Raw genomic sequence first — 22,992 nt, 5'->3', positions numbered from 1 at the left:
AGCTTCTCCCTGTTCTCTATCTGATGATGGGATGTCACAATAGAATTATGCATACGTGTGATCCAGGGACCATAACCACCATTAAGATAACCTTTGGTATACCACCATTAAGATAACCTTTGGTATACCACCATTAAGATAACCTTTGGTATTCCTATGATTACCTTTTGGTATTCCTATGATTACCTTTTGGTATTCCTATTTCAGCCCATCATAGAAAATAAGAATAACCCTTAAGTCTCTACACATTAAAGGCCCACACCCTATCAGATACATTAAAGCCTAAATAGTCCATACCTTAGTAGATCACTTTTAAATGGGTTTAACCTTATATGACAGTCTGCAATGCATAATTATTCACATATAAGCCCAACGTTGGATTAAGGATCCAACAATCTCCCACTTGGACTATATGTGTAACCTTATAATTATGCATTGTAAAAATAACCGTACGAGCTCAACTTTGCTGTCATTACCGAAATGTATCTATAACCAATCCGGTCCATCAATCATACCAACATAGGATCAAAGCGGCCTTTGTTACAACTGTCGTAACTCGACCCATCAATGGTCACGTATGCCAATACAACTGAATGACATGGATTATGATGTGGTTGTGTAGCATGGAAATTTCATATAATGTGATCTTAACATGCCTATTTCCAACTGGTCCGTCTTAACTTTAGTGAGATCAAACCATACCAAAATCAGAGTGTGAATAAACCAAAACTTTATTTCTGCAGAAAATATTTACAGACTGTAATGACTGAAAAATAAGTCTTTGTTAGAGCAACATCTATAATTACAAACTCTCACTAAAACCAAATATCCTGAAATGATATGACACCCATACGAGCAGTGTGCTCATGAAACACTTTAGGTGGCAATCCCTTAGTAAGCGGATCTGCAACCATGGAGTTTGTACCGATGTGCTCTATAGACAACTGTCCACTCTGAACTCTTTCCTTGACAACTAGGAACTTGATGTCAATATGCTTCGACTTCGTCGAGCTCCTGTTGTTATTGGAATATAGCACTGCTGACTTATTGTCACAAAATAACTTGAGTGGTCTTTCAATATCGTCCACTATGTGCAGCCCCGTGATAAAATTCCGCAGCCATATTCCGTGATTGGACGCCTCATAACACGCTATGAACTCTGCCGCCATGGTAGAGGAGGCTATAAGAGACTGTTTAGCACTCTTCCAGGAGACAGCACCTCCAGCTAGCAGATAGATATAGCCCGATGTAGATTTCAAACTATCTTGGCATCCAGCAAAATCAGAATCAGTATACCCAACGATCTCAAGCTGATCTGACCTCCGATACATGAGCATGTAGTCTTTTGTTCTCTGTAAGTACCGCATGACTCGTTTGGCTGCTTTCCAATGGTCTACTCCTGGATTGCTTAAATACCTTCCTAACATCCCAGTAACGTACGCAATATCCGGACGCGTACAAACCTGAGCATACATCAGACTTCCTATTGCTGACGCATAAGGAATCTTCTGCATTTCCTTTTTCTCAAAATCATTCTTAGGGCACTGATTGAGACTAAACTTATCTCCCTTAGCCACAGGGGTATCTCCTGGTTTACAATCCTGCATGCCATATCTCTTGAGAACCCTTTCGATATAGCCCTTTTGTGATAATCCTAGAATACCTCGGGAGCGATCCCGGTGTATCTGTATACCTAATACAAAAGAGGCGTCACCAAGATCTTTCATCTCAAAATTCTTAGCTAGAAATCTCTTGGTTTCGTGCAATAAGCCTATATCGTTGCTGGCAAGCAAAATGTCATCAACATATAAAACCAGAAAAATATACTTACTCCCACAGAACTTATGGTATATGCAATCATCGACCAAATTCATCTCAAAACCAAAGGAGATGATCACTTGATGAAACTTGAAATACCATTGTCTAGATGCTTGTTTGAGCCCATAGATGGATTTCTCAAGTTTGCAGACCATATTCTTTGGGTCTCTTGACACAAAGTTTTCTGGCTGCACCATATAGATCGTCTCATCAATATTACCATTGAGAAACGCTGTCTTCACATCCATCTGATGTAACTCAAGATTGAAATGCGCCACTAATGCCATTATAATCCTAAAAGAGTCTTTCGAAGAAACTGGAGAGAAAGTCTCTTTATAGTCGATGCCTTTTTTCTGTGTAAAACCTTTTGCGACAAGACGAGCCTTGAACCTCTCCACATCGCCTTTCGAATCCCTCTTGGTCTTAAATATCCATTTGCAACCAATGGGTTTCGCACCTTCAGGCAATGGGACAAGTTCCCACACGTCATTGTCCTTCATGGACTTTATCTCCTCATTCATGGCATCTATCCACTTTTGAGAGTTAGAACTCTCCATGGCTTGATGGAAGTTGATCGGATCATCTTCCATCACTCCAATATCTACCTCATGTTCTTGGAGAAATACAATGTAATCATCTGGCACTGCACTTCTCCTTTCTCTAGTGGATCTCCTTAATGGCATAGGATCTTGAGGTGGTAGAGTTTGTTCTTCTGGAACAATTTCTTGAATGGAGGGTTCTCCGACATTGTCTTGATCTATTGCATCTTGAACAAGGTCAGGAATAGAATCCTGAACAATGCCAATAGCATCTGTGGGAATATCAATATATTCCTCTTCAAAGACAAAGTCCCTAACTGTATCTCCCCCCGCAAACTCGACATCCTCAAAGAACCGAGCATTTCCTGACTCGAAAATCGACTTAGTCGTGGGATCATAAAACTTGTACCCCCTGGATCTTTCAGAATATCCAATAAAATAGCAACTCACCGTCCTTGAGTCCAGTTTCTTTTCATTAGGCCTATAAGGCCTTGCCTCAGCTGGACATCCCCAAATGTGCAAGTGCTTTAAAATAGGCTTCTTGCCTGTCCAAAGTTCATAAGGGGTTTTGGCAGTTGCTTTAGTTGGAACCCTGTTAAGGATATATGCTGCAGTCTTAAGTGCTTCTCCCCAGAGTGAATCTGGTAAGGTAGAATGACAAATCATACTCCTCACCATGTCTTTAAGCGTCCTGTTTCGTCTTTCAGCAACACCATTCATAGTGGGCGAACCCGGCATAGTGTACTGCGGGACGATACCGCATTCCTCTAGGAACTTAGCAAAAGGTCCTGGACGTTGTTCACCTGAACCGTCATATCTGCCATAGTACTCACCACCACGGTCAGATCTGACGCTTTTAATCCTTTTGCTTAGTTGGTTCTCAACTTCAGCCTTATAATTTTTGAACATATCCAGCGACTGTGCCTTTTCGTAAATGAGATAAATGTAGCCATATCTAGAAAAATCGTCTATGAACGTTATAAAATATTGTTGATCATTCCAAGCAACCGTAGGGAATGGCCCACAAATATCCGTATGTATAAGTTCTAAGACGTCCAAAGTCCTGTTGGCTACAAATCTCCTTTTATTGGTTTGTTTTCCCTTTATACAGTTAACACAAACATCAAAATCTGTAAAATCTAAGGGGTCCAGAATGTCATCTGACACAAGTCTCTCTATTCTCCTTCTGGAGATATGACCTAATCTCTTGTGCCATAATGCAGCTGAATTCTCATCGGTTAATTTTCTCTTTATACCTCGTGTACTTAATTGCAGGGATTCACTAAATGAGGTAATTGTATCAATTAAATAAAGATTATCGTAGCTTGACAAAGAACCAGATCCAACCAATTTTGAATCATGAAACAAACTGAATTTTCCATTTCCAAATGAACAAGAATAACCAAATTTGTCCAAAACAGAAACAGAAATCAAATTCCGTCTAAAAGACGGTACAACAAAAGTTTCATTAAGATCCAAATAAAATCCAGTCTTTAACAATAATCTAAATTTCCCTATTGCCTCAACTCGAACTGTCTTGCCATCGCCCACATAGATGTATCTTTCACCATCACTTGGCTCTCGGCAACTCAGGCAACCCTGCATAGACACACTAATGTGAGTGGTTGCACCAGAATCTATCCACCATGTGTGTCTAGGTACCGAAGTTAAATTAACCTCAGAACAAACCAAATTAAGAAGCATACCTTTCTTAGCACGCCATGCGTGATAGTTGGTGCAATGCTTCTTCTGATGCCCTTCAGCTCCACAGAAGAAACAACTAGTACCTGCCGGCTGATCCGATTTCTTTTGTTGTTTCTTCTGAGATGCTGTATCTGCAGCTTCCTTACCCTTCTTTCTTTTCTGTCCCTTGTTCTTGTCCTTAGAGGTTGAGGCCAGGTGAGCACTTTCTACCTTATCTTGCTTCAGCCTTTCCTCTTCCTGAACACAGTGTGAGATGAGCTCATTCAGAGACCAAGTCTCTTTCTGACAGTTGTAGCTCACCTTAAACTGATTAAACTGTGTCGGAAGGGATATCAAAACCAGATGCACCAGCAAGTGCTCAGAGAGTTCAAGCTTAAGTGCTTTCAGCTTGGAAGCAAGATGAGACATCTCCATGATGTACTCCCTGATATTGCCTTTCCCCTTATACCTCATTGAAATTAGGCTTGTCAAGAGCATACCTATTTCAGCCTTTTCGTTCTTGACAAATCTCTTTTCAATGTCTGCAAGGAACTCCTTAGCCGTAGTAATTGTTTCAGATATTGTGCCCCTGAATGCTTCAGGAATGGCTTTCTTCATGATCATCATACACATGCGATTTGATCTCTCCCACCTTTCTTTCTCCCTCTTATCATCAGAGGTACTCTTATCTGTAAGAGATGGTGGAGAATCAGCCCTTAACGCAAGGTCAATATCCATGACTCCAAGAACTATCAAGAGGTTCTCTTGCCAAGACTTGAAGTTAGTGCCATTCAGCATAGGAATAGAATTGATGCTAGCAGTAATATTAGCAGGAGTGAAAGCTGAACAGAGAATAACAAACAAACAAAACAAGCTCACATAAGTCTCAAAACAAAAATAAAAATAAATAAATAAATAAATTCAAATAAAGGTAAACCCCATCTCAAGGTACCGGTCACTCTATTAATATTTCGTCTTTGGACAACAATATTAACTTGTAAGTGATACCTTGGCGCAGTAATTAAACACTGATATAAGAGCATGTCAAACAATAAATCTTCCTTTGGGCTGATTCATTGTTCACATGTAATAGAAAACCGAATTATTATCACGTGTTTATTACCACAAGTGCACATATAAATTTGTCAAATATCAACCTTCCTTTGGGCCGGTCAATATTTACATAGGTTACATGCACACAACCGTTTATATTTCAAAACAAATTAATTTCCGCAAGAGAGGTCACTTTGGCGACATGTTGCTTCAATTAATTTGTCCCAAAATACATATAACTTTACCAATATTTGAATTTAAAAATTGCACCAAAAATTCCCACAATTTGGTCTGCGGTCTCGGCCTGAACCGGAGTCGGCCCGGGGTAACCTTTCAGATTTTCACATTCATAACCCCACCCACGGGAACACAAGGGCCCGTGCAGAACAAAACAAGAATCCCGAGGGGTTTTAGAGATCAAAAAACACGAGAATTTGCGATCCAAAAAACCATCAAAAACAAATAATTCCGATCTCTGTTCTTCCCCTCTCTCCCGAAATTCCTTAAATTTTTTTTTTTTTTTTTTTTTTAAACTTCCGGAAGAACAGTCAAAAATTGTTCTTTTGAAAAAACAATACCAAAAGATAATCATAGATCGAAAATATATTCGATCCTCAATGATTCAACATGAAAGGGCTCTGATACCAATTGTTAGAAATCTCACAAGATTCATAAAAAAAATTTGATGAAGACCATCATCTAAATCCCAAGAACCATCATGTTGGATCACCAAGAATCAATAATTGATAAGCGGAAGCGTACCTGAATCCATAACAATCCTATCTCTGTAGAGTCGTGTGGTTGTTCTTCTAGATCAACACGTTCTCATGGAGAATCCCCCTTTTTTTTTTTAGCTTCTCCCTGTTCTCTATCTGATGATGGGATGTCACAATAGAATTATGCATACGTGTGATCCAGGGACCATAACCACCATTAAGATAACCTTTGGTATACCACCATTAAGATAACCTTTGGTATACCACCATTAAGATAACCTTTGGTATTCCTATGATTACCTTTTGGTATTCCTATGATTACCTTTTGGTATTCCTATTTCAGCCCATCATAGAAAATAAGAATAACCCTTAAGTCTCTACACATTAAAGGCCCACACCCTATCAGATACATTAAAGCCTAAATAGTCCATACCTTAGTAGATCACTTTTAAATGGGTTTAACCTTATATGACAGTCTGCAATGCATAATTATTCACATATAAGCCCAACGTTGGATTAAGGATCCAACAAATAACAGATATTTGCACCAAAAAAATAAATAAAAAGCTGACATTTAGCTGCAGATATTGAAATTATAGCTTGCAATTACATGGAGACCGTAGACGGCATTTTTTTTTCTGAATTTGCTAAACGAATTTATTTGAATTTAATTAGTGGACTCTTAAGAGTGCGTGCGAAAAAATAGTGTCGTGGGCGTGACCGCGAACCAGCTCCGGGGCGAGACCTGAGGCCCGGCGCTGCCGTTACCGAGTCGTGTGCGCGTTTCTTTTAAGATGCTCCGTCGGAACATCACACCCCGGTCTCCTTTTATTTAGTTTTATTCCCTCGATCTCTCTAGATTCCGGCAGCAGCTGTAGCGGCCATGGAAGCGACCGGCGGAGCCATCCAAATTAGAGGTGTTTTGCCTCTCAAAGTTGGTTCTGACAATGAGACTCACGTTTTGAAATTCGGACAGGACAGATCTCAGGTCTCTGGAAGACTGGACCACACGATGACAAGGAAGGGAGGGTTGTCCAAGGCACCACGAAAACTACAAGAAATTTGCCACGGAAGCTTTTGCGATAGTTTTTTATTTTTATTTTTTACATATTTTTTTTAAAAAAATTTCTATTGTCTTTTATATTTTATATAATTTTTAAAAATAAAAATATATTCACGACATCTGTTCATTGTTATGCCGATATTATCGGTGAACCAGTTGATTAAATCAATCTAACCGGTGAACCAACTTGGCTCACCGAGTTGCTTTCGAAACATTAGATGTACCGGATAACTTCAACAGCTGAAAGACATTGATCTCTAGCAAATGGTGATCATAAGGACACAAGTCTATGTCGACATTTGGACGGTAACAACAACATTAAATGAACCTTCATATTACTATGTTGAGAAATTAGAGTTGTTTATGTCCCCTCAGATCATTATATAGGGAACTAAAAAACAAGCTTAATACCTAATAGCTGGAGCCCATGCAGAAAGTTGAGAAGCACGAGCATTGACCTGCCGTACTGTACCACATCAATATGAAATCGATGTACAATTAGTTAAATTTAATATATATATATATATATATATATATATATATATATATATATATATAGTATATGGGCGTGCGTTTTTTTTGATAAGATGATAATAAAAGCTTATGTGCATGTTAATTCTACAAACTTTTCGATTATTGATATAATATTCATTTTATCTGATATTAACATGAGATTATTTTTTAATTATTTATGGTATAACGATTCAAAATTTTTATTGAACTAAAAAAGCTCAAATCCTTCTTTGTATTTTTTGTTTTTTAAGAGTGCAGGTTGCATAGCACTCGGCTATGGTTAAGATTATAGGTGAAAGGAATGAATACATATAACATCCTTGTTTTCGATAGGATGAACGAACCTTATAATCTTGTACAAGTTTGTTATTTATTATGAAATAAAATTATTATTTGTTCTCAAATAATGAGGTTTTCAGGCCTAGCATATTCTCTAGAGCCCTACCCTTAAAAAGTGTAGGCTGCGTCCCATAGCCAACCCGGGTGTTGGGTTTGGGGCGAAACGAAAATAGATGCCAAAATTCTATTCTTTCCCTCCTTTGTTTTGTGAAAGTCAAATTCTTCTTGTATATTAGGTGTTCTGGCTTGAACTGACATGACCTGGATGTTCAAATAGTGAAAACCAAACCTCCAACCACCAACATGATCTGGATCAAAACTTGGTAATATGAGCTGAGATACATTAATTACCATCCATCTCAGAGCTTAGGAGCGCAATCCAGCCTGTCTTCCATGGAGTTGTTTTAACTTTGTGAGTTCTTTCCTTCGCTTCCGGGCTTGTGCTGCTGCAGCTGTAATCAATAATTTCTCATTAGGGCGAGAACAAGCTCCTCCGGATTTTTCTGGTGAAGTTCCATCATCATGGCCTGTCACTGGTCCACCTTTAGCATCTGATGAAGAAACTGAAGTCCTACAATGAGAAGATATGTGCACTAGTTTATCTGGACAATGCCTTGACATCTGATGCTCTGTTGGAATTGTTGCAAGTAACCCTTGGTTGTCCGTAGTAGCATTTTCCTCTTTCTGAGTGACAATTGCAGGCAGCGAAGAAAGATCTGTTTCCTTACTGCTATGCATCATTGCTTTCTCTTCATAATCCAGTGCTCCATAAGATTGTCCTAAACCATGTCGTATACTGACAGGATCTTCATGTCTTTCTTCAGATGAATGAGAATGTTGAGAACAGGATCCAGGTATCTCATGTAGAGACGGATAAAACCAAGCACAGGGTGGCATATTGAAATGTGGCCTTAATCCACTGAATATACCAAGACTATCATGCTCATGGCAAGGTCTAGTGATTGTAGAAATGGGCCAGGGAGGCCAAACATATGGCACCAGAGGCAGTCTGCTATATATCATTGGTGGGAGATTAGTTGATGAAGATGCTGATATCTCCACCTGCATGGACATGGTCTCTGCACTTGTCCCAAACTCGCACCTCATTGCCTTTGAAATCTGCAGAGGATAAAACTCTTTGAGAGATGTATACGAATTAGAAAAATATTCGATTCATGCATCTTTTGTAGGACTTCATATGTTTAGGGAGACCAAACCTGCTCCTTTAGTTGTTTGTTTGTGTCCTTCAAGGAAAGGTACTCTTTCATGACCAACTCCTTTTCCTACTCCCATTGCACATATTAAACAAAATTATTTAATGATTGGATCACTTAAGATCTAAGTACAGGTGGGAACTCATATAATGCATAAAATTCCTTTTACAGCATACTAGAACCACCTTTCAATCTTTGAGACATGAAAGCAGAAGTGGCAGCCAAATTTTAGAAAAATGGTAGTAGTAATATATTAGGTAATTATTTTTCAAGGGCATGCACTAGTTAATTATTGGCTTGTCAAAAAATCAAGACATAACATTACTTTGCAAGATCATGAGAGAATTATGAATACCATCTTTATATTCTTATTTTTCAACGATAAATCAGCAACTTTTTTGGTCAACTCCTCGCGAATGACCTGATAAAACATAGGAAAGAACTTGAGAAACATAATATGCCATGTCGTTCATGATAAGCAAGAAGTCTATATTAACTAGCCACTAGTTAACAAGATTATAGCCAAAAGAAGTACTTAGTTGAGAAAAATGAAAAATGCTTTATCAATTCTGTTTACCTGTCGCCTACGAATTGCCTGCCTAGCTGACTCTCTATTAGAGAGGATCCTGTGCAATCTCTTTGCTTCCTTCTCAGCCTATGAAAAATTAAAACTTTTAAGTACGAATAAATGAGATATGCTCATGAGATTGAAACCACCATTACCTCGGTCAGATTTTGCTTCACTCTACCAGAGGATGGAGTGTGACTAGTGGGGCAGGTGATGTCTGCTTTAGGGAATTCAGAAATCTGCTGTCCGCTTTTTCTTTCCTTCACTCTATCTTTGACAGCTTTGTTAACTTCTTGACAGTCGCCAACCAAATGTTCATGCTACAGGGAACCACACAAATGAAATCTCCACGAGGACATGTTAGGGAAACTAATTTATACAAGCCAGGACAGCACAAAATTTTACATGTAAAGAGACAAAAGAAAACAGACGCTAAAATTTGCTCATCATTTGCATGCTTCCCGTTAACACAGAAGCTTTGACACTTGAAGCCTTGAGCCAAGACATTACTGGTAAAATAATGTTCAGAAAGATAGGTTGTTCCTAAATTCTTTTCCTCTGATTCGCTGAATCTTCATTACATCATATGCTTTGCTTCACTAGTTTGGATTTAGTTTGACTACTAGGTATCAGTAAGCATGGACATGTTTTTCCTTACTAATACTGGATGGCTGGTTTAGACGAGTGACTGCAACCCTTTCAAGAAGATCCAGTGTAAAAAGTATAAGATGGAATTATCAGCAACAAGAATAGAATTGCAACTATTGGCCACAGTCATGCAGGAATATATCCATAATCATACGATCTCCCTCATCAGGCAGAAGAGGAATAAAGCCTAGCAAAATGAAATAAATATAAGTCAGCTATTGGAGTTTCGTAGAATTCCATATTATTGTCTGCTATTTGAGAGTAACTGTATTAAAATGCTATATATATATATATATATATATCTCCAATCTCATTCTCCTTTGGCACCACCATCTTCATGCACATTAGACCATCTGTTATTTAACCCTGTTATTACTGTCCCAATGATTATTTCTTTACCCAGGCATATAAATCGAATGCTTATTTTGCTTCCGCTCTTCCCCAATCCTTTCATCATTGTGCATGCGTGCTTGCAATCTACATGTTTTGGTGTTAACAATGAGGAACCAAAAAATAATAATAATAATGTAAAAAACAAGGAGGTTTCTATCAGGTGAAAGAAAGGTCCAGGCTACCTTAACAATCATTTAAACTGTACCCTCAGAGGGGAAAATCCTTTCTAGTGATAGCTGGGATTGGACAAGATCCAGATAAGTTTGTAATTAAATAAAGATACTAAAATCATATAGGAGAGATATAAAATAATTAGGTAAATAAACAGAGCTATGCAACAAACAATCAGGTCCCTGCCCCTTAACTTCATACCAATGTTTGCATAGGTATGACTAGCTTGTTTCTTTCACTTTACCTACATGATATTTTCAAATTGACAACACTGGAATATATTAATGGCAAAAGCAATGATACACAAAGTTTACACATAAAACTCGAAATTTTCATATAAACATGATCATTTTGTTTGCACAAATGGGTCATTCTGGGTTTCTGGGTTCTTTCATTATTATTTTTTAAAAAAACAAACAGATAATTCTATCATTCTATGTTGCTTGCTTTATCTTATATTTTCAGAAAACTGTTCTGATTTCCCCCCTCATGGATGATTCTAGGTTGCTTATGAAAAAAAAAATAGCGCCCATTCCAGTATAACCACTTAAAAGTCAGTTGAAAAGGCAACAAAACCAAGAACCTATGAGGTAAAAGGAACAACTTATGAACAGAAATGAGTCTAAAGATCTCATTTTTATCGCAGCGTCTCCCACGAAAATAGATCAAAATCACTTTCAGACAATTCCTTTCTTCGTTCCCAATTTTCTTTTTTTAAAGAGAACTCCATCTATACTTGAATCAATAACCTATATTGCTTCCATCCAATAGGAAAAATTTCCAATCAAATAAGAACATACGTATCTCGTTCCCTCAAAGGAAGCATTTTTATGAAACGCAAGCATCAGAAATCAACATCAAAGCGATGGAATCGAAAAAGGAATGGAAAAAAAAAAATAACAATTCCAGCAACAAATTACCTCCAATCCCCAAAACTTCCCTTCTCTGAAGCTTACCCCTCGAAACCTAGAAGGAGAGCCGTCGTCCTCAATCCTCTTGTCCTCCTTCTCTTCTAGAATGGCCATCTCGGCCAGAGCCTGCGCCGCGTCGAGCTCCATCTCCACAATCGGATCCGGTCCCCATTGCTCGCGCGGCAAACAAGAACGAGAAGTCGAAGACGAGCCCCCTCGATCAGAGCTAGGGCTCCATCTCGCCCCTCCGAAGCTCCCCCAAGCTCTCCTCCTCGCCTCCTCCTCCATGGCCTTCGCCGCTCAAACTCGAAGCGGAGCTGCGCCCCTTATCGTCGGGGTACACCAGCTCCGCCACGTAGGCCACCCGGAAGCTGACTTCGTGTACGGTAGGGCACGTGGCGTGATGCAAAGCATATGGCTCTGTTGGCTCTTGTCCCCGCTCTTCGTGGTTCAAAGCCTGGCTGCCACGTGGACGTGGAAGAGGTTTGGGTCGAGTTGAGCGTGGGAAGGGTGACGTGGCCAAGTGGACGAGCCAAGATCAGGGTGCGCCAATGTGGTGCACCGTAATAGTTGGCCGCTATCGACGGTGGTCACCGAGAGCCGAGTAAGTTCGTAACCGCCTTACATCGTGACTTTTGTCCAGAGCATACGGAAACCATGGTTTATACGGCTATGATCCAAAGTGTGCATGGCGTCGCCATGTTTGATGCAAGCGGGAGCCGACCCGTGATGGGATTCGGTGAGGCCCATTCGAATCTGGCAAGGATTTTTTTTATTATTTTAATACAAAAAGATGATACAAAGTTTCTAAAACAGTAACAAAAGCGGGTGCAGAGCAAAACTAGTCTAAGTACTGTTTAAAAAATTTTAGAGATCCCCACAATAATATTTTTTTTATTAATATGATTCTGCATTGACTTATATTATTTTTTTATTAGTATAATTTTGTTAAAGTAATTTTAGGATCAATTTGTATCAAACAATAATATTTTTTTATTATTAGTATATATAGAGTTTGTATATAAATATATATAATTTTTTAGAAGTAGGGAATATGGTGGAAAAATAAAATAAAATTACTTTTGATGAGATCCATCTCTTGCTGAAATAGTGAAATCATTCTGATGGTTATCTCTGCTGGCCCCGCTACATCGCATTTAGCTCTTAGAGGAGTTGCTTGTAGTGGAACGTTGCGAGACCGCCACGTGGTTAGGGGTGGGGGTGGTGCCATCAGGGCCGACCCAACCTTTAGTAGGCGGTCGCCTAAAGCCCCGATCCAAAAAAGACCAATTGCAGAAAAGATCTCAAAGACAAAATGGAAAGGAAAAAAAGGTCTCTATGTGAGTTCGCCTTAGGTCGGCCCACTGCAGAGAATGCCTCAAAGACAAAATGGCCTTAGGCTCTCAAATACATTGGGCTACTCCTGGGTGCTATTTACCATGAGTCATGATCCGGTGTGCATCCGATGTGGTTATGATGAATTGATGACAACCAGCATTTGTCCGTGGTGGATGGTTTGCATGGTGGCCCCCGAAGTGACACCTGGCGTCATTACGGATGTGATGCTCGCCATACTCATCTATCATCCAGATGCCAACCTGATATGACTGACATTTCATTTTAGCCGTTGATGCAACAATAGTAACGATTCTAATAATGCATTTGGAAGAAGTACGTATGGTGATGCAGGGTGGAGAGACTTTCCAAACCAAGCATATTTTTAAAGAGGTCAACGAAGCTGTGGATTTGTATACATATTGTATGGTGTATCTGTCAAAAAAAAAAAAAAAAAAAAGGAACAAAAGAGAAAAAAAAGGATGAAGAAGGGAAAGGGAAGAACCTGTGATGTTATCTCGGCAAAATTGAGAAAGGCCGCATTAGATGATGACTTTAAACTTTCTTTCCTAATAATGATCAAAAATAATGGGAAGACACATTACCTTTTACCTAAAACTTAACCAATAATTATTAGTTTTGCTATAATAATATGCAATTATTAGATGGAACAAGAAAGACCTCGTATTATCCAAATACGAATTAGAAGTTATCCTAGCTGTCTTATTCTGAAATCAATATATAACAAAAACTTCTTTATTTTGCTTCCGGACCAGGACGTATGCTTGGACGGTGGGTGGTCGTTGGGCACAGATTCGAAGGTTCATTATGTTACGTAACCTGTCAGTCGCAAAAAGTTCCCGTGATACCATGCAGGATTGCCGGACTCGTTCGGAGCGCCCCAAAAATTCTCTCATTAAAATATTTCTCATAAAAGTAATACCATATTTATAAAAATATTTTTATATATTTAATTGATAGTAAAAAATGGCATATTGCAGAATAATTTTTAGATAATTTTTTTGAACAATAGAGTAAAATATTTGTTGTACTTTTAATAAAGAAAAAGATCTCATTTTATTTTATTCAAAAGTTTAAAAATATTTTTGAAAAAAAAATATCTTATTGTACCCAACTTATAAGTTAAACTATGCAGTCATTATACATGATGAAATGTTCAAATCAATGGTTCATACAATTTATTATGATTTATAATGTTCAAAGTACATGTAGAGAAAAAAAATACAAATATATTTAAGACAAATCCATGCCATAATTTTTTTTATATAGAAACAAGTAATTATATTTGAGTATATGTATGTATATATATATATATATTTGAGTAGATCTTTACTCAAATCCAATCAAATTTAGATTTGAAAATTATCTACTATCTCTAAACTATTTATATACCAAGAAATATATAATTTAGAGACCCCCCTGCATCATATAGTTTATTTAAATTATTCAATTTTTTGACCGATGGATATACCGGCTAGGGGTTTTCAAATCTCATGATTTTTTTTATGTGTAAGTAGTTTAGAGACAATAGATCATATCTAATGACTCCGATCATTGATATAGGACTTTCGTTATCTGATCTAAATCTCAATAGATCTGAATAGAAATCCATCCGAATGTAACTAAATCTAACTATATATCCATCTCACAATATTAGTCAATCATATTCATTAAAGAAGGATCGGACTGAGCAAAACCTACACGTAAGAAGCAAATCACATTCTTAGAACAGTATATATCAGGTGCCTGTAAGCTCTTTTTAGTTTTTTATTTTTTTCTAGTAGATTATTCTTTTATAATACTTCTATAAATAAGAGATATAGTAGTTTTTAGCCAAAATATTTCCAACAAGTTTCACTAGGCAAAATGCTTGGAAGGTGGAGCTTAAGGAACTCGGCTCCACCATCTCGTGCTCCAATGGCTCCGAGCTGAAAGCTCGCATGATCGTCAACACCACCGGATTCTCGAGTCCTTTTACAGAATATGACAAGCCCAGGAAACCTGGTTATCAGATTGCGCCTGGGTTCGACGGTGTTCGACTGCTCATGGACTGTAAGTACTCACACACCTTTATGCAACGCCCCTCGGCTCGAAGTTAATCTTCCTCTACGAGACGCTGGTGAGCCGGCCGGTGTTTTCATATGTTGAAGAGAAGAGAAGGATGGGAGCAAGCTGAGATACCTTGGAATCAAAGTGAAGCGTGTGATCGAGAATGAGAAGTGTTTAACTCCGATGGGCGGGCCGCTCCCTGCCATTTCCCCAGAATGTGATGGGAATTGGTACATGGTGGCAAGAACATAGCCGTGGAGTATGCTGCGGACAGGGGAGAGGAGAGTGAGGGAGTTCTACCTTTTCTGGGATGGAGACTTTGCTGAGGCTGGACTTGAGGGGTACAAGGAGGTTCTTTGATGCTTGCTTTGATTTGGATGCATACTACTGGGAAGGGTTCCTCCCTTCGAGGTTGCCACTTGGGGAGCTGCTTGCCTTTGTTTTGGCAAGTGTTCTGAACCTTCGCCAGAAGGATAGGCAGTCTTGCTCTCCAGTCTATATAGACACAAGGCTACATGCATGCGAAGAATATAATCTCTGTTTCGGTGTTTGGATTTTTTTTTTTTTTTTTTTTACCTTAGTATCTTCTATTTGATGAGAATCCTGATACTAAATTGCCTGAAACCAACTGATGATAGAATGGCAAGAAATATTTGATCAACATGCCTTTTAGAAGATTGCTGAACATAAAAAGAACAAAATCAGATTTTCCTACTTATTAGTTACCTCTTGCTCAAGCGAAAAACTGTTCAGAGTAATGCATCAAAGAATTTGTCAAAAGAGGATTCTGCTCATGCAATTGTTAGATGGACAGTAAGACATTTTTCAGTTTATTAGATGAGAAACCTCTCAGTTTCATGACAAAATTTCAACATGCAAACAGGAGTCATAATAGAAAAGTTGTTTTCTCCTGGTAATTTAGTCCCCACGGGCATCACAAATCATATAGAAATTAAGCATGTCAAGAGGGCAGACAGCATGTATAATAAGGTTTAACAAGTTCTACAGATTTTGTAAGGCATAAATTAACGAAATCCTTTGAGTACAGTTAGGAACTAGATCTCCTCCGCCACCCTACACACACACACAAAAAAAAAAAAGAAAAAAAAGTCAAGCTGCATCAGCATTGTGCCATCCCTTTGTGCATGGAGGTATGTTCATGAACTCATCAAACTCCTTCACATGAATATCACAGCATTTCCACTAGATATGGGCAAAGACAGGATAGAAAGAGTAAGTGGCAATACATCCAATTGCAATTCACTTAGCCATCTCAAAAAGGATAAGAAAACCTACCCCTCGCATCCTGTCATGAAAAATTGCCGGACCTGGATGGTACTCGCATGCAGTTTCATGGTTCTCCTTCTCCTTAAAGGTTTTGCCACATCCTTTATTTCTGCAAATTTGGGGTTCATTCAGATCAACTATCTTCTTGACTGGGGGAACAGCAGACTTCTCGACATGATCATCTTTATTAGCAGTGATTACAATTGGCTTTGAAGGTCTGCCTTGTGAACCTGAACAATACATGACAGTTTCCTCAGTGGTGGGAAGTGTCAGATTCTTGGTTTCTGTAAAGTTCATCAAGAACCACTCAAGTACCGAAAACCAAAAATTTAAGATGCTTTACCCAGAAACATTTCATGGCCGTCATAAGTCAGAAAGAAACGTTACCATGATCGGAGCAGAAAAAGCCTTGGCGGCACCTCGAACAAGAATCATCAGGTTTTTTGTTTTGAGCAGCAGATGGAAGTGGCACTGGCTTCCGGGGGTTTGCAGGTACAATCTTGGTGACTGGTTTCTCAGTGGTATGTTTACCTGTCTTACATCTTCATTCATAGAAGAAAGAATATTACATGATAAGGCATGGAAACACACATAAGAGTCTAATTGGCCATCATGATTCAATGCAAAACAATGCTATTCAAACATGTCATCAAGATAACAGCTACTAATTGGACATCTTCCAGCTTACATAGGTTCTCATTCCCTTTTCAATATTTTTAGAGGTTACTAAAAATGTCTTAAAGGCCTAAACAATGGGATTTGTCTTGCAAATAAAAAAAACAAAATTAAATGTTTTCAGTAGAGCAGAAAATTGAACATTTCCAATCGGGTATCTGGGGTCTACAGCTGAAAACAGTAGTGATGTTTTCAATACAGTGCTTCCAGAAACAAAAGGAAAGGTTTTCATGCTCTACTGCAGAAATTTACCCTAATCAACAGCAAAAGATGCCTTATATTTGTTTAGAATATCAACTTCATATGCAATTAACCAAAGTCCATGCTTTCGGTTATTTCAGTTAAGAAAGCTACAGAACATAAACAAAATTGGCTTGCACCAACTTAATTCAAGAAAAGTAGTTCTAGCAACAAAAAGGTTGCAGGAACAAAAAATAAACCCATCTGAAGAAGGTGATGGAAGATGGATGGCAAACCAACTGAAATGGGATGGGTCATGTGGAATGACTTACTAGAGACACCCTCTGAAAAAAAAAGGAAAAAAGAGAAAAAAGAACAATTTTTATCGAAAGGAGAATCTGCATGTACTCATGATAATATTCGAGACAGCTCATGATGGTGGAGAATGAGGCCTCGACAGGAATTCAAGAAAGCCAATCTCAGAGGAAAAAACATAAAGAGGCATTTGCATGTCTTAGATATGAAAACAGCTTATGTGCAAAAAAGTTAGCAGAACCCTGATGGATGCAAAACACCTGTTTCCTGTAGCTGCCTGAATGCATGATGCATGTCCAAGTATAAGTTGGCAGCCAGCCTTTCTTCCACCATAAAAAGGTCAAATCTCCAATGTCAAGGAAATTGAATGCACAGGATTTGCACATGTAATAGACATGAGAGCAGCAGCATCCAGATACATGGGTGACAGCCTTTAAAATCAATAATTGCTTTCTGTACTTCAACAAATGAGAGCGGATGCTCAAAGAAAAATGAAAAGCATGGTCAAAGTTATGATGATCGGTGACTTGTCCACAATATCAACCAAAAATGCGATTGGACAGGAAGCTTTTTCTCTATACGCATGTTTCAAAAAAATGTGCAAATGCCTTTAGGACATATTGTAACTTTACATTTGTCATCTATGAATATTCTTGTCTAAACCACTTTGTAGTAACACGAAATCTATCAAACCTTCCAGATAGCATCATCTATTTTACAAGAGGATGAGTCTAGAAGAAAACTGTACATGCAAAATCATGAAGGCTGGTGGGGGGAAGCATATTAAGGTCAACATTGCAAGAAAGAAAATTAGGAAATTTCTTGAAAAAAAAAAAACCAGTATTTGGCATGTGCAATACACGTGGGGTGAAGATAAAACTCACTGGGTTAAAGGAAATTTATTTGACATATGTTACGACTCCTAAAAGTATAGATGGTTAAAATTTGTTCATCTCATTTTTTTTTTTCTCTCTTGTTATGAGGAGTTCAGCAGAATTAGTTGAAAGGTGGGCTTTTTTTGCATGAATTGGGTTCAAGAGTCTGGTTAGAAGTCCAACTTTACCCTAGCCTACCTTGCTTTCTCTCTTTCCCCTTTCCATCCCATCTCTCTCACATGAAAACAGATGGAAAGATAGATGAGATCATCCAAATAATGATAGCTTATACAAGATACATTAGAACTCTTAAAATCATGAATGGTTATGGTTTTTCTATTTCATTATTCGGGGCTTCAGCTTCAGAGAGATTTGAGACAGAAAAATTTTTTTGACATTCGTGCTCAAAATTAATGGTCCAGATCTGGAAAGAGTGAGCATACCTTCTTGTCTCCATTCCCATGTCCCATGTCTACCTTTTCCACTCACATGATCTTGCATGAGGTGAATTGAACATTTGACAGAGGTTGGTCATGCAGGTGTTCTCATTATATATAGTAAGAGATGATGTTTCAGGCACATTGATGTGACTGGACTTCTGCATGTGCTATCACTTTAAATTTTGTCATGCAACCTAAAATATTTATGACCATTCAATTCTGCATAGATATATACACATTATCCATTTTGTTGTTGCCAATTATTCAAAAAAGTACAAAAAATGCAATTACTTAGACAACTGGCTTTGTTGTGTGTTACTCCCATCAGCATGCTGTCAATCAGATCAAGATACCCCAAACAGACTTAAAATCAATTCAGAGATACATGGAAGCCTACAAACAGATCAATTTCTTCTGGTCGTATGCCGATTTAAGTAAAATAGGAAAGCTAGTAACAAGTTGAATTAATTAGAACAAACATATATGCAAAAAAAAAATAGACATCATCCAAATTACTGCTATCCATATACCAGTTGTAATTATTAGAGAAAGTTTTTTTAAAAAAAACGAGCAACCTACCCTGGGATAGCCAAAAATAAGCTAAAATCGTGACTTCTTTGCTTGCAACAGCTCCATTCTTTCATACCATCATGAAATATAGGCTGGTAAGGTGAATATACACTTGCATTAGGAACTCATTGATGCTTTGCAAAAACCATATTCAGTAAATGTGAAATTTGACTTACTCCCTGAAAAAAACAAGCCACCAAACCGTTAGTACCGAGTTGTGATTTCAACAAAAAGAAATTAGTGTCGGTAAATCGGACCTTTGCATCCACTTTAATTACATATTTTCCATAATGTACATTTGTAAAGAAAAATTTGCAACTATTTTTTCTCAAGCACTTGATATAAAAAATCAGCAATTATCACAGTTACCAGCCTACTCAGATGAAAACAACTCAGCACCTTAAGGGAGAAACCTTTGATAAGAGGACTACAGCCACGATCAGAAGATAAAATTAAAAAACTGAATCCATCAGCAATCTATTGTAAGTTACTACTTAACCAAGGGACACTTTCCCTGGCAAAAACAAAAAATATTTTTCGTGCAATGGTTATCATGCTGAGATAGATGTTTAAAGCCCTTACCTGCAGACAAGGTTTTCTACCTATAATTACCCAGATGGTTGATTGCAAATCTATTATCCCTGGTTTGTGATGGATTATGAAAACCATGAAAATTAATGGAAAATGTTATAACTCATAGCATTTTCCACTGTCATGAATTTTGACAGATTTTTTTTGGTTCTACGGATTTTTTTTATGCCCATTCCTATGGGCTCGTCATGAATTTTGGAACTTATAGTGAATATAAATATGAACAAAAGGCTTATTTTAAATATATCACTCTTACTGTAAGATGTGTTCACGGATTGAAATGAAGAAAGATTCTTGATATTACATAATTTGCTAGAACGTAATAGATGTCGGCAGTGACTTCAAGGTGATCTGAGAGTAGGCAATGAGTATGTCAGCCCCTGGGTTGTTATTCCTTAAGTCTCGGAACAATGTGTCTTGTTTTAGGGTTTCATAGTACATAAAGGATGTGGTACCCTAAAACCTTGCAATCCGGAGACGAGCACAATCTCCTCTTCTTTCTTTTGAAAGTTGAAATCTTCCAATGCTCTTCCAACCCAAACTCAGAAATAAAGGCAAATTTCATGTTGTCAAAGTAAATGGTCAATCATTTAACCCCCACAAAAAGCACAGCGCTCCAAAGTTCAAGCCTTGGCGAGCGATCACAAACCTAATCAACAATCTTTCGCTAATTTTACAAAATTTCCCATCCAAAACTAATCAAAATCGTCGTTTGACGCGTGAAATCGGCGCGATATGAATTCAGGCACTGCAAAACCTCCTCTAACGATCAGAAGCTGCAATCTTTTTATTTTCTCCTGGGACGAGGTAGTATTAACAAATTCATAACAAACAAAAGCAGCAATCTTTATGCGCCAGGGGATAATACAGCCAGAGAAGAAGCAAATACCAGAAGCCCGTGCGAGAAATTGAGAAAGAGGACGGAGAGGAGAGGAAAGGAAGAGAAAGGAGGGGTTTTGCTTACGGAATCGTGATAACGGCAGGAGCCGTCGATGTTGCTGTCCTCGGTAAACATGGCGTCGCACCCAATCCTCTGGCATCGAACGGCTCCGCCCTTCTCCATGGCCGTAGTCTCTCCCTCTCCTTCTCTCTTCCCTCTCGCACCACCTCGGCTTCTCCAGAAAACAAGGCACGGACACGGAGATTTCCCATATACTACGATGAATTCTACCGCGTTTAGGAGTAGGACAATCCCTATAGGATGACAATGACATACCGTATTGCTGGGGATATTATAATATAGGCTCCCAAGTTCACCTTTTTTCACCTTTTCCTAACTATCCTTGAAGTATAATATAATAAATAAAAAATTTCAATAACTAAATTTTTATTATACATCAAATAATTAATTTTAATAATAGTCAAACAAAAGGGAGAGGAAACAAATAACGTAGAATATTTTTTATTATTAATATCAATATTGCTAATAATTGCTCCATACAATGCATAAAATATATGTTTTTAACTATTTTAGAAATATAATATAATAATATAGCATATTATAATAAATAGAAGACTTGAATAACTGAATTTCTCTTAAATAATGAGCGAGATTGATATTACATTTATTTCAACTAGATAATATTATCAAATATCGGCTACACTTATATCGATTGTATAAATAAGCTGATATTTAACATTGATAATAATAAAATACTCAATTATATAGTATTTATACTCATTTGTACTTAATTATTTATTTTCTTGTCCTCGCATTCTACAACCCTGTCCATTCTACTAGAAATGGTAACGAATAGGATACTCACAAAATTTGCTCTACTTATATCTGAATATGTTTAAATCTTATTTTCTTAACCTATCCCAAATTGGATTAAAGTTTTACTTAAAAATTTCAAACCAATCCCATCAAGAAGTAGTGCATCTATCGAATATCCCAACTCGTCTGATTAATCTTTCTTCAGGTTGGGTTGTTCAGGCTGAATTGGGTATATGACTTGAAATTACAAAAAAAATAAAAATAAAATAGAAAGAGAAGAATGGAGGGATAGACTTTAGTAATGACCTAAATATGACTAATATTCAATAAAAATAAATAATATAATAAATAATATATCAAATTAAAGTTAATAATACAAAGCAGAGGTTGACATCTTTGGAATTCGGGTTGGGTTCATATGGTAGGCATCCAAGGGTCGAATTTCTAATCCATTCCAGATCCAGATTTAAATTTTGAATCACAAATTCTTCTCAAACTTTATAGTGTTTTACTAAACAGATCCCAATAAAATTAAACGAGCTCTCCTACGATGCTGGCACCAAGGGTCTAGTCAGCGGCCACGTGGCAACCCTGGGTCCACATGGTCGGCAAACTCGGCTAGCCTCAACACCCCCACACCCAATCTCGCCGCCCTTCTCTCTGGAGGCCTTGGGCAATTGTCCGCAGGGGCTCCGACGACCAAATTGAGCGGCTGCGGCTCTATCAAGCGGTTTCTCATGGGATTTTGGCGCGCTCCGGCATCGATGTAGCCGGAGAGTTGAGTTGGACTTCGAGCAAAGATGGATAAAGTCTACCTGAATAGGCAAAAGAGGGAGGGCAAACCTTCGTCGTTTTATTTTCAAATGTATGCTTGAAGTATTTTTTTTTTTTTTAATTTTTTACACAACGACAACTCACACCAAATGCATATGGGTGAGCCTATAGAAATCACACCACCAAAAAATGGATAGGCATGGAGTCCGAAAAATTTTCTGAATAATACGCCATATAAGAGGCAAGATCGGCCTAACTCTTAGATGACTTAGGCGGTCGTCTAAAATCTCCAGCCCAAAAAAGGCCATCGCAGGAAAGAGCTCAAAAATAAAATAAAAAAAAAGAAAATTTGTCTTGCACCGGCCTACTACAAAAGGACCTCAAGGATAAAATTATCTGGGCTCTCTAAATATATTGCATCGCTCCTAAATTATTATGAGATGACACAAGTGACCGTGAGTAATCCGAAAAGCTACAAGCCTGCCCGCAATCTCATCCGCATCCCGCAAAGGTGGATGCCCATCCAGGCATCCA

At 38.0% G+C, this 22,992-nt stretch overlaps 3 protein-coding genes across 3 annotated transcripts; all 3 read right to left on the bottom strand.

The window, feature by feature from the left end:
- Positions 1–3,707: 3,707 nt before the first annotated feature.
- LOC120112994 lies at positions 3,708–4,517 on the bottom strand. The gene is made up of 2 exons (XM_039133306.1): positions 4,064–4,517; positions 3,708–3,956 (listed from the first exon to the last, which is right to left on the bottom strand). The coding sequence occupies exons 1-2, from the start codon at positions 4,512–4,514 to the stop codon at positions 3,928–3,930; spliced, it is 480 nt and encodes a 159-aa protein (XP_038989234.1). The 5' UTR covers positions 4,515–4,517; the 3' UTR covers positions 3,708–3,927.
- Positions 4,518–8,001: 3,484 nt separating this feature from the next.
- LOC103696343 lies at positions 8,002–11,990 on the bottom strand. The gene is made up of 6 exons (XM_008777937.4): positions 11,639–11,990; positions 9,662–9,826; positions 9,516–9,593; positions 9,294–9,359; positions 8,942–9,007; positions 8,002–8,843 (listed from the first exon to the last, which is right to left on the bottom strand). The coding sequence occupies exons 1-6, from the start codon at positions 11,915–11,917 to the stop codon at positions 8,091–8,093; spliced, it is 1,407 nt and encodes a 468-aa protein (XP_008776159.3). The 5' UTR covers positions 11,918–11,990; the 3' UTR covers positions 8,002–8,090.
- Positions 11,991–15,923: 3,933 nt separating this feature from the next.
- Positions 15,924–21,119, bottom strand: LOC103696342 (cysteine and histidine-rich domain-containing protein RAR1). Its single transcript, XM_008777936.4, has 6 exons — positions 20,932–21,119; positions 19,553–19,555; positions 19,386–19,468; positions 16,709–16,863; positions 16,331–16,551; positions 15,924–16,237 (listed from the first exon to the last, which is right to left on the bottom strand). The coding sequence occupies exons 1-6, from the start codon at positions 21,028–21,030 to the stop codon at positions 16,145–16,147; spliced, it is 654 nt and encodes a 217-aa protein (XP_008776158.1). The 5' UTR covers positions 21,031–21,119; the 3' UTR covers positions 15,924–16,144.
- Positions 21,120–22,992: the final 1,873 nt, after the last annotated feature.

The sequence above is a fragment of the Phoenix dactylifera genome, chromosome 14 (assembly GCF_009389715.1).
Source record: "Phoenix dactylifera cultivar Barhee BC4 chromosome 14, palm_55x_up_171113_PBpolish2nd_filt_p, whole genome shotgun sequence".
NCBI classification, from domain to species: domain Eukaryota; kingdom Viridiplantae; phylum Streptophyta; class Magnoliopsida; order Arecales; family Arecaceae; genus Phoenix; species Phoenix dactylifera.
The sequence above is the reverse complement of the archived record's forward strand: the minus strand, read 5'-3'. Positions and strand labels throughout refer to the sequence as shown.

Coding starts and splice junctions, on each gene's coding strand:
- LOC120112994 (XM_039133306.1), bottom strand. CDS start 4,514: ATGAGGTATAAGGGGAAAGGCAATATCAGGGAGTACATCATGGAGATG. Junction 3,957..4,063: donor CGCATGGCGTGCTAAGAAAG/GTATGCTTCTTA, acceptor GTGTCTATGCAG/GGTTGCCTGAGTTGCCGAGA.
- LOC103696342 (XM_008777936.4), bottom strand. CDS start 21,030: ATGGAGAAGGGCGGAGCCGTTCGATGCCAGAGGATTGGGTGCGACGCC. Junction 16,864..19,385: donor TTATTTTTGGCTATCCCAGG/GTAGGTTGCTCG, acceptor CTATGAATGAAG/ATGTAAGACAGGTAAACATA. Junction 16,238..16,330: donor TTCATGACAGGATGCGAGGG/GTAGGTTTTCTT, acceptor GCCCATATCTAG/TGGAAATGCTGTGATATTCA.
- LOC103696343 (XM_008777937.4), bottom strand. CDS start 11,917: ATGGAGGAGGAGGCGAGGAGGAGAGCTTGGGGGAGCTTCGGAGGGGCG. Junction 9,827..11,638: donor GGAAGTTTTGGGGATTGGAG/GTAATTTGTTGC, acceptor GGTTCCCTGTAG/CATGAACATTTGGTTGGCGA. Junction 8,844..8,941: donor ACAAACAACTAAAGGAGCAG/GTTTGGTCTCCC, acceptor TATCCTCTGCAG/ATTTCAAAGGCAATGAGGTG.